This window comes from Sminthopsis crassicaudata, chromosome 6 (assembly GCF_048593235.1).
Source record: "Sminthopsis crassicaudata isolate SCR6 chromosome 6, ASM4859323v1, whole genome shotgun sequence".
In the NCBI taxonomy this organism is placed as follows: Eukaryota; Metazoa; Chordata; class Mammalia; order Dasyuromorphia; family Dasyuridae; genus Sminthopsis; species Sminthopsis crassicaudata.
The window spans coordinates 41,638,526-41,656,026 of record NC_133622.1 but is presented as its reverse complement, the minus strand read 5'-3'; the positions used below and the strand labels follow the sequence as shown (position 1 = coordinate 41,656,026).

Here is a 17,501-nt window from a genome sequence, read left to right as displayed (position 1 = left end):
CATTAACTTAGTTGCCTTGAAAAATCAAATATTTTTAATTAAAGTAAAAACTTGGGATTTATAACTAGCCAGCCCTCTAGTAGAGTGGTAAGGTTTGATACAATAAAATTTAGAAAGCCCCCTCCCACTCTCCCTGTTTTTTGCCAAATCTACCTTTTTTTTTTTTTTTCCTTTTTTAAAATTTTATTTTATTATAGTTTTTATTTACAAGATATATGCATGGGTAATTTTTCAGCATTGATCCTTGCAAAACCTTTTGTTCCAACTTTTCCTCTCCTTCCCCACACCCCTTCCCCAGATGGCAGGTTGACCAATACATGTTAAACATGTTAATGTATAAGTTAAATACAATATATGTATACATGTCCATACAGTTATTTTGCTGTACAAAAAGAATCGGACTTTGAAATAGTGTACAATTAGCCTGTGAAGGAAATAAAAAAATGCAGGCGGGCAAAAGTAGAGGGATTGGGAATTCTATATAGTGCAAACCTATCTTTTCTATGCTTAGGTGGAAGTGGCAGAAATGTTTGTTGTTGATGCACATTGTCAGCCTTCTCTTTCAGAAGAATGTAAATGTTCTTTTCTTTCACTTAAAATGAAAGAAACTTACAGTGTTTGGAAATAGACTGTTGTCTGCCCCATTAAGGAATTTGATCTGCCATTGTCTTAACAATTTTTGAAGCATTCTGTTACTGATTTATCATTTCACTATAAATTAAGTTAAAATTATCATATCTGTTCTTCACTAATATCTTGTATCTCTTTTTGTTGAATTGCATTTTGGAGTTACTCATAAGGGTGTGCTAAACATGGAATGTTACTAGAGAGTTTTAAATTTGATTTTCTTTTTTGGGGATAAGGAGGAGTGATGGTAAGTTGAGATTTTTAATTCTCTTTAGTGAGAATAAAACAAATAGTTATTTAAAATAGTTTTTGTCATGAAAGATGTGACTCTTATTGCCTTAAAAGATACTAGTGGGATTTTACAGAATTTCAAGAGTTATAAAAGCCTTCCAAGACCATCTGGTCTGAACTAAACAAAATACTTCTCTATACTGTATATTTCTCTATATTCTATTATTATGTATTCCACAAATGGCCATCTATCTTTTTCTTGAAGATCTTTGTGAAGGGAAATCCATCCCTTCAAAAAGCCACCAGACTATTGTGCTTTTGCATAGCTATAATTGTTAGGAATTTTTTTATATCAAGTGTAAATTTGCTTTTTCTACATATAATTCCCAGGTCTTCCTTTTTGGACAAAGGAGAAGTAGGTTTTTTTTTTGTTTTTTTGTTTTTTTTTTTTCCTTTTCTACAGTACAGCTCTTGAAATACTTGAAAATAGTATGTCGCCTGAGTCTTCTCTTCCCCAGACTAAATATTTTCAGCTTAGTCAATTATCTTATGATCCTCTGGTCATTCACTGTTGTTTTTTTTTTTTTTTTTTTTTAGGAGATATTACACATAATTACATAAATTACATAAATACATAGTAACATAACACATGCTAGAAGTGATGTAACAAATAACATGATCAAATAATCATAAATTGAGAATTAATACATGTCCATAAGTCCATTGTTCATTAGTCTCGTCTTAGGAAATCCAATGATTCCTGCTGGTTTTAAAGTTCTTTAACAGTCTTCTTATTAGCCATGCTCTTTCAGTGTCAGATGTTTCTTAGATCTTCTCCTTTGTTTTGAGGTTTTTCTCTTTTTCTGTCTCCAGGTGCTTGTTGCTACCTATCTGTTTCCTTCTTCATCTGTTTTCTTGTGTCTGTTAAAATACAAGCAAACCCTCTCTCCCAGGCAGTTAACCTATCTAATTTCCTCCTATTTACCACTTTCTAAATCTCTTCTCATCACCTGGCAATTACTGGAAACAGCCCTGTTGGTTTAAAAGGACTGTATTCTCCCCAAGTGTAATCCATTTTTGCAATCTGATTGCTTTTTGGCTGATTTATCAGGTAATCCCTTTCTGCCATGTGATTGCTTTTCTGCGGGTTGATCAAATCAGAGTCCTGATCTTCTAAAGACTCTTTGGGTGTAACTTCAGTTGCCATCATGCTCCACCTATCTTTTGATTGATATCTTAGAGCTGAGCTTCACCTCTCATTTCCCTGGAACAATCTACATTCAAAGGCCCAGTGCAAGCCCTTGTGACATTTTGGCATGGAGTTTTAGGACTTCTCTCACCCTGTCTTCTCGCTCTATCTCCATATCTACACTGAGTTCTTAGATGTCCAATTTTTCCACATTGAAAACATCGACGAGTTTCTCCTTGCCAGGAGGGACCCTGTCTTTCCATGTTCATAGTAGTCTGGGTGTAAAAAGTATTTGTTCCTACTATAGCACAGCGTCTTATGATCTCCTCTAAAGAAGCATCTTTGTCTAGTCCCCATATAATTCTCTTGCAAATCTTATGGCATTTTCCTTAGGCAGATGTCTGGTCATTATTTCTGTAGCTGCATTTTCTCCAATAGTTCCACAAATATATCGAGAGACTGGAATATTGGAATATAAATAAGATTTTTTTAGTTAGTATGGGAATATATGAATATATATTTATATATGTATTAAAATATATAAATATATATTTATATAAATATATTTATGTTTATATATATTCATATATTTATGGGAATATATGAATATTTTTAGCTTAGCAAAATTTTTTTTCCCCCAAAATTTCCCTTCTCCTTTATGGCAGAATATCTTAGAAATAAGTTGACATGAAGAAGCTAATGAACTTAATCTCTTACTTTTTCTGTCCTAAATTTTCCTCTCAAACATTGGTTTGACATTCAAGACACCTAGTTTCAGTTTTCCTGCAAGCCTCAAGTATTGAATGCTGCCTTGTTTTTAGCATGTGACTGAAATATACAAAATGAGTTCATAAAAATTATAATTAATGTGGAAGATAATGTATTAAGTTATCATAAATATGTGTGCAGGCTACACCAACACTGGTTAGAAGATTTGGATCTCAGCTCATCAAGTCATCTGTTTTGTCGGCTACAACTTCACTTCGTGTATTAGCCCTGGGTGGTGAAGCTTTCCCACCACTGAGCATCCTCAGAAGCTGGAGGCAAGAAGGCAACATGACTCAGATATTCAATCTCTATGGTGTCACGGAGGTATCCAGCTGGGCAACATGCTACAGAATTCCAGAAGAGGATTTGAGCTGCACTCTGGGGTGAGGGCTGAGGTTTGGTCTTGGACTGGGGAGGCAGCACTATGGTGGTAGAGAGGATTCTATCTGGGATAGGGAGTTGGGAATCCAGACAATTTTTTCTTTAAACTAGGCCTTGGCTTATTTGTGTATTTTAATGTCTACTTGAGGTGTCTTCATATTGAAGATTGCTGAGCCTTTTTTTCTCCCTTGCAAGAAAGCTTTCCCATTTTACAGGGTACATTATCTAACTTTCATAGGGTTCTAACTACAGCAAGGCAAGCCTTGATTTTTTTTCTAGTTTATTTTCTATCTTATTCCCTACAAAAGCTATTCTAGACCTTCTCTTATCTCTTTAAGCCTTCCAAACTATCTCCTTCTCCCTGTGCTCCTCAACCTGACGATCTTGCCTTTGTTTGTTTTTTTGTTTTGTTTTGTTTTTTGAGGCTGGGGTTAAGTGACTTGCCCAGGGTCACACAGCTAGGAAGTGTTAAGTGTCTGAGACCAGATTTGAACTTGGGTCCTCCTGAATTTAAGGCTGGTGCTCTATCCACTGCACCATCTAGTTGCCCCCTTTGCCTTTGTTTTACTGAGAAAATTGAGGCTATTAAGCTGTCTCTTTTCCTCATTTTTAAATAATGATAATGATAATCAAACATTTACAAAGTGCCAGATACTGTGCTAATATCCGCATTTTATAGATGAAGAAACTGAGGCGAGTAGAGATGAAATCCTTGCTCAGGGTCCCACGGATGGTGTCTGAGAAGGAGTTTGCATTCTGGCCCTCCTAGCCCTAAGCCCTGTATGCTCTGTGCTGCCTAGACACTGTAGTCTGCCTTAGGCTCTGACCAAGCCGCTCTTCTCCCTGTTGGGCCTGGGCTTTTCCCCACACCTCACAGCCTCGGTCACCTTCTCTCTTTTTTCCTTTCTCTTTTTTTCACTTCTCCTCACCTTTCTTCTTCTGACCTTCATACATCCCATTCCCATCCTTCCAGAAAAGCCTTCCACAATCCTTCTCCAGACTCTCCCATTCCCACGAATGATGATTCTTTCTCCCTCCTCCATTTTTCAGACAAGTTCCAAGAAAAAACTGTCCCAACTGCCTGAACTTTCCCTTCTCTCAGTCCTCCATCCTTTGCATTCAGGCTTCTGACCTCATCATTCAGCTAAAGTTTCTCATTCTCTCAATTCCACAATCTGGTGGTCTTTTTTTTTTTTTTAAATTCTCCTCCTCCTCTGACACCGGTCTGTCACATTAAACATTGTTAACCCCCCTGTCTTGGAGGGCCTTTCCTCTCTGAGTCTGTGTGGAACTCTTGTCCTCCTGCCTTTAGATGCAGCGGCATTGTTTCATTGGCCAGATCTGTCAGTGCAACTTAAACTTCTATCCTAGACTCCCTCTTCTCCTTTCGATGGCTCACTCCATCAACTCCTATGGGTTTAATCATTACCTCTCAGCAATGACTTGGAGATTTACATATTCAACCCCCAGATCTCCCCCCAATCCTGCATCACTAAGAGTTTGTCAGCCTAGATTTGTAACCTTGCCTTGTCTCCCCACTCTCTTACCCCATCTTATCTAGTCAGTTGTCAAATCTTGCCATTCCTACTTAGATATCTCTTGCATCTGACCCCTTCACTACTCAGACAGCTGCCACTTTAGCTGAGATCTTCATTTCTTGCCTAGATTATTGTAATCTCCTAATTGGTATTTCCCCTAAGTTTCCCCCTTTCACTTCATTCTCTTCTTGCCAAAGTGACTTTCCTTAAGGGGTCCACCCACGTAACTCCTCTTCTTAGTCAACTGCAGCTTTCTGTTGCTTCACCATGGTGGTTTATTTTGAGGTCCACATTCCCCTAATGGGGTTATGGATAGATTTAAGGTTTACATGAGGAAAAAAAAATGACATCTTTATTCTATTAGCTTCTAAATGAAATTTAGCATTTCCAAGTTCTTTATTTCGAACCATGTCATTTACAAAGATTGAAAGATGTTCTATTCAAAGAAAACATTTTAAATCTTTTTTTGGGGCGGGGATTGGGTTATGTTTTTGCAGAGTCGAGTCCCCTGTGCATTTGGGATTTCCATTGCTCGGAACAATAGTCGAAGTCAGAGACGCAAATGGTTTGACAGTTCAAGAAGGCGAAGGCCAAGTTTTTTTAGGTTCTTTAATGTTTATTTGTTGATTGGGAATAATTATTTTAAAGAAATAGTAAATAGCAAAATATAATTCTGATATTTTTCTGTAATTTATATAAATTTTCAACTTGGAGAAATCTAAAATGAATTATCTTCTTAGGCATAAAATACAAAGGAGGTTCCTGGGATTATTTCAGCTAAGTGTTAAATTGCTTACAAAATTCTTGAGAGCTTACATAAAAACACTTAAGAAGGTGGTGGTTTAGATCTTGGTATATAAATTTATAACCAAAATGTTTGTAACCCTACTCCTGTTAAAACCAGTGCTTCAAAGGTCAAAGAATTATGATAGAGTTCACTTTAGGGAAGTTTTGCTTTTTCCATTTCCTTAAAAAGAGAGGACTTTTATTTTTCTGAATTAATCATCCCTCTTAATATGAATATCTGATTCTTCAAAAATTACCTTTAATATGTTAGCCATTGCATTCTTTATCATTCTCTATATGTATTTATGTTTATATATGCTTTTATATATATATACATATATATATACACACACATACATATATTTGTAAGCATATATGTGTATGTATATGCATAAACGTATTTGTGTACACATGCACATAAAACTGTACATATATAAAAACCAAATTTATCTCATTTAATCTTGCTAATATATTATTTTAAAATATTTTTCCCACTGATATATTATACTTGTGATTCTATTTTGTGTAGGTGGTAAGAAGCGGATATGCTTTCTTGATGATGAAATAACTGTACCTTTTGGCACAATGAGAGCAACTGGTGATTTTGTTACTGTGAAAGGTGAAGCAGTGTTTTTCTTGGGACGACGAGACAGTCAAATTAAACGTAATGGCAAACGTATTAACATTGAATGTATACAGCAGGTAGTATTTTTTTAAACTCTTATGCAGTTATATATGCAGGCGATTATTTTTTCATTTGCAGACAATGTCATATTATAAGTCAACAAGAACTCACAAGTTGATTTTTAAAATTTTCTTGTATTAGATGGAATTGATTATATATCCTAATTTTTACTATATCCCATGTTTTCAATAAATCAGAAAAAACCCAGAAATATGTATGTTGTAAATCCACCACTGACAGAAGGGAGCATTACCTCCACAAAGTTTTACTTTTAAATGCATAAGTGAATATTATCAAATAATTTTTGTTAAGAGCTCAATGCACTACTCTTTGAGCAGTGTCTCTGTATCTTAAAGAGATCATAAAACAGGAAAAAAACCCACATGTGCAAAAATGTTTGTAGCAGCTCTTTTTGTACTGGCAAGAAATGGAAATCAAGTGAATGCTCATCAGTTGAAAAATGGTTGAATAAGTTATGGCATATGAGTTATGATATATTACTGTTCTATAAGAAATGATCAGCAGGATGATTTCAGAAAGGTGTGGAAAGACTTACGTGAATTGATGCTAAGTGAAGTGAGCAGAACCAAGAGAACAGTGTACAGAGTAACAACAAGATTATGAAATGACCAACTGTGGTGGATTTGGCTCTTCTCAACAATGAAGTGATTCAAGGCCATTCCAGTAGACTTGTGATGGAAAAATCCATTTGCATCTAAAGAAGGAATTATGGAGACTAAATGTGAATCAAAGCTTAGTATTTTCACCTTTTTGTTGTTGTTGTTTGTTTGCTTGTTTTTTTCTCTTTTCTTCCATTTTCCCCTTTTCATCTGATTTAATTTTTGCTCTGTAATAAGTATGAAATTTGTTTAAAAGAATTGCACATATTTAAGCTATATTGGATTGCTTGCTGTCTTGGGGAGGGGGGAGGAGAGAGAAAAATTTGGAACATAAATTTTTGCAAGGGTGAATTTTTTGTTTTTTCAGGTTTTTTTTTAATTATTAAAACTTTTTTATTTTCAAAACATACACTTACATAATTTTCAACATTCACCCTTGCAAAATCTTGTGCTCCAAAGTTTTTCCCTTCCTTCCCCCATCCCCAATCCTAGACAGCAAGTTCTTCTATACATATTTCCACAATCATCATGCTGCACAAGAAAAATCTGATCAAAAAAGAAAAAAAATTGAAAACAAAAGGCAAGCCAACAATAAAAAGGTGAAAATACTATGTTGTGATACATACTCAGTTCCCACAGTCTCTCTCTGGGTGTAGATAACTCTCTCCATCACAAGATCATTGGAACTGACCTGAATCACCTCATTTTTGAAGAGAGCCACCTCCGTCAGAACTGATCATTGTACACAGCAACAATCAGATTATGTATAATGATCTCCTGGTTCTACTCTACTTCACTTAGCATCAGTCCATGTAAGTCTCTCTAGGCCTCTCTTGAAATCATCCTGTTGGTCATTTCTTACAGAACAATAATATTCTATTACATTCGTATGCCATGCCTTATTCAGCCATTCTCCAACTGATGGGCATCCCCTCAGTTTTCAAATTCTAGCCATTACAAAAAGGGCTGCCACAAACATTTTTGCCCACGTGGGACCCTTTCTCTCCTTTATGATCTCTTTGGGATACAATCCCAGTAAAAATACTGCTGGATCAAAGGGTATGCACAGTTTGATAGCCCTTTGGGTTCTAAATTACTCTCTGGAATGTTGAATAAGTTCACAATTCCACCAACAATGTATTAGTATCAGTTTTCCCACATCCCTGCAAAGGTGAATGTTGAAAAGTATCTTTAGATGTATTTGGGAAAAATAAAATACTACTAAAATTTTAAAAAGAGCTCAATCTACTAGTTTACTTTTTGAGATATTCTGATGCTAAGCAATTTAAATACAATTAAGTAGTTAGTTATATGAAGTACTGCCCTAGTGCTCCATCATGATGTGGAAGAAGCATCCATGTTTACAGATTACAAGACTCAACAATTCCTACCATGCAGAGAGAGGCTTTAAGAATGGGCTAATAAATGTGTCTTTCATCCACGGGCTGGTCTGGCTGAGATTAGAGAAGCTCATTACAATTTCCTCTTTATAAAACAGGGACAATAATATTTGCACTATTTACTCCCCATAGCTGGGAGGAAAAAAATCTTTTGCAAGATTATTATCATTAGAAATCTGGCTAGCAGATAATGAAGTATTTTGAATATTGCAACTCATGAAGATTGTCTTTTAAGGCATAGAAAAAGGGCTTGTGATCCACACTGGTGGAGAGAACACTTATAATTTCATAATCACTGATCTTTTGAAGTACTGAAGCAATTTCTACTTAGATTCTTAAAATGGATTTTTTTTTTTTTTCTTTAGATGTGGGGGATTTGTATCCTCAGAAGCTCAAATTTCAAATTATCTTCCTAATAATTCAAAAGGATCTTTTATTCTAGGTTGCTGAAGGAATTTGTCAAGTAGAATCCTGTGCAGTTATATGGTATCATCAGGAAAGATTAATTCTGTTTGTGGTGACCAAAGATGATTTAGTTAAGGATGGCATTTTAGGAGAACTTCAAAAGCATCTTCCAAGTTATGCAGTTCCAGATGACATTGTGGTGATTGAAGCCTTGCCATTTACATCTCATGGTAATTTGCCGTGTTGTGTTTTTTAAAAAGAAACATGTTTCAATGTGAGATAATATAAATAAATATGTTAGAACAAGTTTCCAAACTTTAGTTCCTGATATTTAAGAAGCAATACCATGTCTTATAAATGAATTTATGATTAATTCTGAACTGTGTTGTTCAGTACTCTAATGTTAAAAGCCAGGAGAATGTAATCATTACTTATGAAAAATGGTTTCTCTCATACAATTTCTAGGATCTAAAATGAAGAAACTACATATATTTAGGTTGTGATCACTGAAAATAGTCTTTGAGTTGAGACAAAACTTTTTTTTTTTTTTTTTTTAAAGGCAAAATAGATGTGTCGAAGTTAACCAAGGTTTACTTTAACTACATAAATTTGAAGTCTAATGGTACTCTTAAAGGAAAAGAAGAACTATGGGAAAGATTACAGTACTTATGGAAGGTAGTATTTAACTTGCTTATTATTGCACTGGGGTCATTTTACATGTGTCAAGAATTAAATACTTTTTGCCAAGTCTGACTTTTTTTGCTTCACAAGTATTTTGTCTTATAGCTTCATTAGTTTAGTTTGATTCCAGTTACTCTGTGGCCAAGGAAAAATTACTTAGTTTACTATTACTTAATTACTTAGTTTGCCATAAAATAACTCCAAGGTTTCTTCTCAAAGCCTTTACCGTACTCAGCTAGAACTTCCAGTTTTCTTAAACCATATTCCTAATAGGTACTCTTCAACCCAGTGACCCTGGACTGTAGTAATAAGCAGCCAAGAATTGTCTTGAGTGAAATGAGTTGAACTTGATTTTTTGTGCTGATTGTTCTTGATTGAATAAGAGAGGGTAGTGAAGGAAGAAAAGAAAAATGTGGTTAGATGGGGTACTGCTGATTTGCCCAATCCTCATTTCTCTGTTTTTCCTTTTCCAGACTTAATTTCATGTTGTCAGTATTTTAAAATGTCCATATCACAGAATACTATAAAATTTACTACCTCCATTATGAATGTCCTACGGAGACATTAGTATTGGTGGGAGCAGCATAAAAAAGAATCAAGTATCCAGTGCTTATGAACACGTGACCCCAATTAGCAATTCAAGATTTCATCTTATAATGAGAAGTTGGTGACTTTGTTGAATAATGATGAGTAATAAAAATAACAATAAAAGCTTATATTTATGTATAATCACAGGATCCTTGATCTAGAAGGGGACATTTTAAGCCGTTAGGAACCTCTGAGTTCTCTGGTCCAAAATCCTCATTTTACAGGTGAGGAAATTGAAGATCTGAAGATTGTTAGTTGCCCAATGTCACCCAGGAGACAATGGCAGATCGTGGATTGGAGCCTGAGTCCTCAGATTGTAGATCCAAAGCTCTTGCTTTTCTCCAGTTCACAGTTGTCCCAGATTGTAAGGTTTACAAAGTGCTTTCCTCAAAACAACTCTGTGCATAGAGCTATTGTTTTCTGAGAAGCTTGAAAGCTCTTATGTGCATACACAAATAAATAAATATAACAAGTATGTGTAATATTTTTATCTGTATCTATTTTTCCTCCAATCAGTATTTATTTTTTTCAAATCAACCTGCAGCTTCTTAAATGCTTTTTATATTATTCATTTGTACCCATTCTACATGCATACATTCTACAAGAGAAACTGGAGAATTTAGATAGAATCCAGAGGTGTCGTAAGTGACAAGAATGTAGTTAGCTATCGTCAGTTGTACAAAGGACCTTTACAGCCACATTGACTATCTGTTTTTCTGGGATAGAGATGAAGATTAGAGAGATGATTTCTTTGGTCTGGAGAACTTTTGTGGTGAAGAAACTTGCTGTAATCAATAAAGGCCACCACCTCTCAAACTTAAAGCCTGAGAGAATTGCCTAGAGCACAGATTGATTAAGGGCTTGCTCCAGGCTCATAGTCAGTATGTTTCAGAGGCAACACTGGCAGCTGGGGCATTTTGGTTTTGAGGCTATCTTGCTATTAACTATGTTCATATTATCTCTGAAACTGTTTTTATCTTCACTTAAAATTGAGTAAGGAAAATTTGGCTTATTGTAGTGTAAGAAATTTAGGGGGAATAAAAATTAATGTTTGTTAAATATTAGGATGCAATTTTAAAATGTTTTATTAAAGCTTTTAATATTGCTGTCCCTTGCTAAAGACTCTCTGTGTGTGTGTGTGTGTGTGTACTCTCTTTTGTAACAAGGAATTAGATTTAAAGAAAAGAAATCAACAGAAAGGTAAAAAGTCTGTGTAGAGAGTGTTAAGACAACTTTTGCACTTATCTTTCCTGGATAGACATGAACTCAGATATTTGTGTGTAGTTATCTATAAAAGGAAAGATAAACCCAATAACTTTTGAGGCATCCTTTTGACTTTGAATTCATAACACTTGAAGTCATAACATGTCTTGTGGATCATGTAATTAATAAACCACACATTGATGTATTTTATTGCTTCCCTCTGAGAAGGAGTAAGCTAGTAAATAATTTTGAAGATTCAGGACTTAGTAGTAGAGGCAGCATAGAATGAGGACCTTCTTTATTAGTAACTAGTCGGATTTCTTTAAATTAAAAGGGGGAAGAAAAGAGAGAGATGGGGATGGGGGAGACATATGGATAGAGAGAGGGACAGAAAATGAGAACTTGGATACTTCTGCATATGGCATTACTTAAGGTACACTTAATGATTGCTGGACTTTGGTGTCATAAATTTTTGTTGTTGCTTAGTTGATCTTTCTTCTGTCTTCTCTCCTTTAGTCATCTCTGAGACTTCTGGAAGATCCTTTGGAAGTTTCTAAAGATTCACTCTTCCTTAGTAATGGTGGTGATTCCTTAAAGTCCATTTGGCTCAGTAATGAGATTGAAACTCTAGTAGGCAGATCAATACCTGGTCTTCTAGAAGTTATCCTCAATTGCTCCATCTTAGATATATACAATCACATTCTCCAAGCAGTGTTTCCAGATGAAGATACACTACTGAATAGGAGTTACTGCACAAAAAGAAAATTCAGTGAAATGAATAGAGGAGAAATAAGTGCCAAATACATAGATCAGAAGTCTGGAAGGCTTGTGAATTCTGACAAAGAGCAGAATGCTTTTATTGCATTGAGCAGAGGAAATCAGATTTTATTTGTTAATATCTCTGAGTCTTTAAAGAATTCCCTAAGTATGGGACACACAGGAACTCGGTTAGGAAAAAATCCTTCAATACCTACTGATTTAATTTCATCTGAGGCCACCGGTTTTGTTCAAAATGTGACAAGCAAAAACCCTTTAACTGTTACCAGGAAGATGAATGGTGCAGAAGAGATCAGCTCTGTGTCAGCAATTTCAGAAGATGAGACTTCTGTGAGAGCATCTGAGAAAATAAAGTTCTGTGTCAAGTGGAAGTGCAATACCGGCAAATGTGTGGATGCTTCACCTCTCATTGCAGTATTTCTTCTCAGTCAATCATCTGCAACTGTCTACATTGGATCCCATTCTCACAGGATACAAGCAATCGATCTCTATTCTGGGAAAGTGAAATGGGAACAGATCTTGGGAGATCGAATTGAAGCCTCAGCTTGTCTCTCTCCTTGTGGAAATTTCATTATAGTGGGTATGTTTTTGAACTTTAGGTTTTTAGAAATAAAGTAAGGATAGGAAAGCCAAGTTTACACTGGTCCTAGGATATACTCTACAAATTCCATTTTCTATCAGAGCTTTTAGAGGGGCCTCTGGTGGTGTTGTTAAAAGCACTTCTGATGTTAACAGTTAAGTATTGCCTCACAATTTAATTCCACCTGTCAGTCCTTGTCTTAAGTGAAAAAGTGTTATTTGAAATGGTTGGTGCATTCTTGTTGGCTAGACAGTGTCTGTGGCAACTTACCTATTTGGAAGGTTTTGTACCTTCTACGCTTGAGACTTTGAAGGAGAGTCAACTTTTGAATTCTGTATGTGTTAGTAGGATTCTGGATGATTTTTAACGGCATGTGGATTATTAGCCTTGAAAATTCATACAGTCTAAAAGCTATGAGACAAGAGAATTTTAATAACTATATAAAACATTGTGTTGTTTCAGATGAGAAATAATTATTAGCAGATGTATCATGAAATAATAACTTTGGAAATGCTAATGAAAAGTATTTTGGGTTTGTTTGGTTTTGTTTTTTTTTTTTTTGTAACTTCATTGGTATAAGGAGGAAGGGAATAAGCATTTATATGGCAGTTGTTATGTGCCAGGAACTGTGTGAAACCTTTTGCAGATATTATTTCCTTTGTGGTTTAGGGTGCTCCCACTGGGAAGTTTTTAAACTTCTGCTGTCGATGCAAATAGATGCCATTCTGCAATTTATAGTCTCAAATCCTACATATGTCATAGGTGAGGGTTGAACACAGGACTCCATCTATATCTATTATCCTGTACAGTCCCTCTAGTTAAAAAAAAAATTGCAGAACAATAATAAAATCATCTGTTTTTTGTAAAATTTACTATCAAATTTTCTTTTCTTTTCAGAGCTGGGAAAAAGATAGCTTCAAAATGTTTCTTTGAAGCTCTGTTCCTTAGCTCTTACTTTGCTATTTGTTTTTATTATCATTTGGATGCTTCTTTATGAGAGATCTTCATTTTTAAAACTAAAGAAGACTTTGTTATTGAGATTAAACATTATCTCTTGGGTTTGGGAAGTAAATTTTCATGTATATTTAGAGAAATTTCTCATTTATCTGGGTCCTAGAATCCATCTCTTTAGAATCAGTATACTTTCTTAGATGTTTTCTCTCAGATAAAAATTCCAAAACTAGCTGTGAAAAAAGCAGGCTAGCTGTGGTAATTGTTAAGCTGTTTTAAGGATTGATGGGCCTGTGATGCCATGAAATAATCTTGACCTTTGATTATCTACTACAGGAGAATCGGGAACAGTATCAATTTCAGGGCTTTATAAGTAAAGTAAGTAAGCTTACTTGTTGGCATCAATAATCAGTAGTACTGAATCCCAGAACTGAAGCCTAACTTCATTTCTGGTTTAGAAATAGTTGGAGTTTCACGACAGCTTTTCTGTAATTTGTAATACAGAAATGAGAGTCTTAGTATGTTCTCGTATGGTTTTATTTTTATGATTATTCTGACCACTGTTGTGTTGGATTATCAATCCTAAAAGGCCTTTCTGTAGTTGGTACTTTATTATTGTGTATTATTTACTTTGGGGCTTGGTAGGAGATAGGCAATTATTTGGGTTCTTGGTACTTAAATCACATTTTTCCATAATTTTATACGTTTTGAGTTTTATTGGCCTTCTGGTGAATCATCAGGAGAAAGTCAGGGAAGGTATATACACATATGCACACACATATCTTCTAACCTCCAGTCCCACTTCCATATCTGACTGCTTAACCAGCTTCTGGCTCTGTAGGTCCAAAATTGAGCATGTCACCTTTCTCCCCAAACTTTCCTTTCCTTCTGATTCACAATTACTGGGGTCATTCAGTCATTATTCATTATAAAGGCCATTTACAAACAGGCCCTTTGATGTCAGTTTTTACTTCATACAGCTTCTGCCCTGGCAAATTGTACTTTTCTCTACATCCTACACTTCTACATTGCTCTTCCTCACACCATGCTTAGAAGCCTTCCTACTCTCATCCCTGCCTTTTGTATTCCAACTTCATGCAGAGAACCTTCCTTCCCCATGATGGATTATAACTTTTTTTTTTTTTTTTTTTTTTTCTCTTCTCCAATCTCACATTGCACTTTGCTTATATCTTCTAACACTGTTAGGAAAAAGGCTTGTATTTTTCACCCAACCCAGTGCCCTGCCTACTACAAATGTTTAATCTGGGAGAGATTGGGGGCTGTAAATTATTTACTAATGGACAAATTTATAGTGCTAGTCTTCTTGCAAGGTTTCACTCAGCTTTCTGAAGTCAGTTGTCAAATAGATACATAAAAATGGGACTAATGGGTTCTTTCTGCTCTATGTTGCAAGAAAGGATTGTATAACATCCAGCTTGGTCATGTGATTTTGTTAGTGGTTGTCAATTTTCACAGTTTTTGTATCTAAATCTTCCATATGTGTCCTTCTGTTATCTTACAGGCTGCTATAATGGCTTAATTTATGTGCTCAGAAACGGTGATGGAAAAATACATTGGATATTTGCCACCAAGGATACTGTTAAAAGCACTGCAATCATGGATCCATCCACAGGCCTCATATATGTGGGATCTCATGACCATCATGCATACGCTTTGGATATTTATGTAAGATTTCACTTTAGCAGTCTCACACATATCCATATATATGTCACACATATCCAGTTTCCTGGGAAGGTAGAGGATATGAAAACGATTAGGACAATTGTGTCTATTAGAAGTGGAACTAATATGTGGGTGGGTGTTGCTTGTTTACTCGCTATATCCAGAGTTTGATAGGTTGAGAGATGAAAAGAGGGAAGTGATTTAAGAAAAAAATTAAGGACTAATATACTCTTTTTTTTTTTTTTTTCTTTTTCTAATATACTCTTGAAAAAAGTTTTACGGAAATTTTTTTCTTTTTTGTCAGGTGTTGTGCAAATACATTTACCCTTCTAGACTTTGTTATTTAAGCTTTTAGAAAAATAATCTTGAAGGGATGTATTTGGATCTCTTCATCTTCACCTCAGTAAAAATAGTGAGTTTATTTTTGTATTTGCAGAAGGAGATCTGTGTTTGGAAGTCACATTGTGAAGGAACTGTCTTTTCTTCACCATGTATAAGCCTCGAGCCCCATCATTTATATATTGCTACATTGAAAGGACTTCTCTTGGCCTTAAATCCTGTAGGTATAAAATGATCTGGAGTAATTTTATGATTTGTATTTTTAAAAATTATCTTTTTTCATTTTGGAGCCTAAATGTGTAAAAGTTCTTATTATATTTCATATATATAAAATCAGAAAATCTGAAATAGAGTGCATTTATTTTAATTAAAAATCTATTTTTATTTTACTTTTTGAAACTGACATTGATTGGACATATTCTTTCTCCTGGATCATCCAAGTTAGGGTTTCACATTTGTTTTGAGGTTTTGGGATCCTCATTTTCTAATTTGTTTAAAAATGTACATGCATGCAGGCTACATTTATAACTTTAGTAGGCAAATCATAAGAGTTGGTGTTTTACAATTATACTTTTATAAAGATCTAGCAGAGTTCATTCAGTGCAGTAATACTAATGATTATGAATTTTTGTTATTAATAGGCTACTGGAAGTAGAGTTTGGACACATTCCTGTGGAAAACCTCTTTTCTCTTCCCCACAATGCAACTTGCAGTATGTGTCTATTGGTTGTGTGGATGGGAATTTGTACTGCTTTAACCACATGGGACAACTGGTAAGAAAATTTCTGCATTTTTCCTTTAAGTGGTTTTTTTAAAAATTAATTTTATAATTATAATATTTTTTTTTTTTTTTAAGGCATGGTAGATACATGCTGAAACAAAATCTTAGATGATATTCAAATGTAGTGAGCTCTTGGTCTTCACAGAATCTCACCACTCTCCCATAGCAAGGAGGGAGTTTTCCTTATATCATTTAACCCTACTTTGCAATAAAGAAGCAAAAGGACATGTTACAGTACATCAGATGACTTAGATATAATATTCTGTCCTAGTAGTGCTCTGTTAGTAATTGGAATGGAGGAAAGGAAGGAGAAGTTGATGAGATAAGTGTCATCATTGGTTTTTCAAGAATTCAACTTAGTTTCCTTTTAATTTATTTTTATTTACACTGTTGTAATAATTGTTTTGATTCTGTTTATTCTTTATCAGTTTATTAAAATCTTCCCAACTCTATGAATTCTTTGTATTTGTCATTTTCTTCATAGATTTCTGAATGGTAAGTTAATATGGTAGATGCCAAGAGACTTACTGCATTTATTTTGTTTATTTTCCCTGCCTCTTAAAATTTGTAAATCAATACTTTCATCGGGGAGCTGTTTGTTATCATTTTATTTTGTTTGTGTAATACTCAAGATACCTCTGACTTCCAGGCATAATGAAAATGATAAAGTCTTAGATGTAAATAGGATCTTTGTTTACTAAGTACTTTAATAGAGATCATGTGAGAATGAAGTGCAGGGGTGACCAGTGAGGCTTTTAGTCATCTCCCCTTTTATAGGTAAGACCCTAAGAGGCTAAATTACCTAGCAATATCCCAGAGTACTGCATACCTGGTGAACTGAACCTCTTGTTTTTTCACTAGGCTGTACAGTTACTGAAATATTGTTTTAGATTTGCATGTTTGCTTCATTTCCCCAACTTCTCACTCCTGCAAAGTAGCCTGGTCCCTGATTACAGAGTCACCTTTCTTGGGAGGGTGGGCATGTGTGTGCCTGCATGTAGAGGGTCGGTTCCCCTGGGAAGAACTATATCCAGAGTCATCCATTTCTCAATTGTAATTCTCTCTTCTCCAAATCTAGAAATGTCAGTACTGTGATACCTGCTCTTGTAAATCATATTGCAGGATCATATAATAAACAAACATATTAGATCTAAAGACTAAGGTCCTAACTGAAATGTAGTCCTAGATGGACTCCCCCTCAGACTGTGCTCTCTACTGCAGTCTGACTTATGCTGGGGCTTTGCCACTGAAACAAAGGTTTCATGTGGGAGGCCAGTTAATTGGGGAA

The 17,501-nt window shown here is 35.1% G+C and overlaps 1 protein-coding gene across 5 annotated transcripts in view; it reads left to right on the top strand.

Annotated features, from left to right (window-relative positions):
- The window catches only part of AASDH (aminoadipate-semialdehyde dehydrogenase), a 29,334-nt gene that overhangs the window by 10,734 nt on the left and 1,099 nt on the right, over positions 1–17,501 (top strand). For all 5 annotated transcript variants that reach the window (XM_074276151.1, XM_074276149.1, XM_074276150.1 and 2 more), the window contains 9 exons: positions 2,957–3,198; positions 5,232–5,338; positions 6,050–6,222; positions 8,668–8,860; positions 9,190–9,305; positions 11,619–12,459; positions 14,933–15,096; positions 15,530–15,652; positions 16,074–16,205. In XM_074276151.1, coding sequence (XP_074132252.1) covers positions 2,957–3,198; positions 5,232–5,338; positions 6,050–6,222; positions 8,668–8,860; positions 9,190–9,305; positions 11,619–12,459; positions 14,933–15,096; positions 15,530–15,652; positions 16,074–16,205 — 2,091 coding nt within the window. The remainder of the gene's footprint in view (positions 1–2,956; positions 3,199–5,231; positions 5,339–6,049; positions 6,223–8,667; positions 8,861–9,189; positions 9,306–11,618; positions 12,460–14,932; positions 15,097–15,529; positions 15,653–16,073; positions 16,206–17,501) is intronic.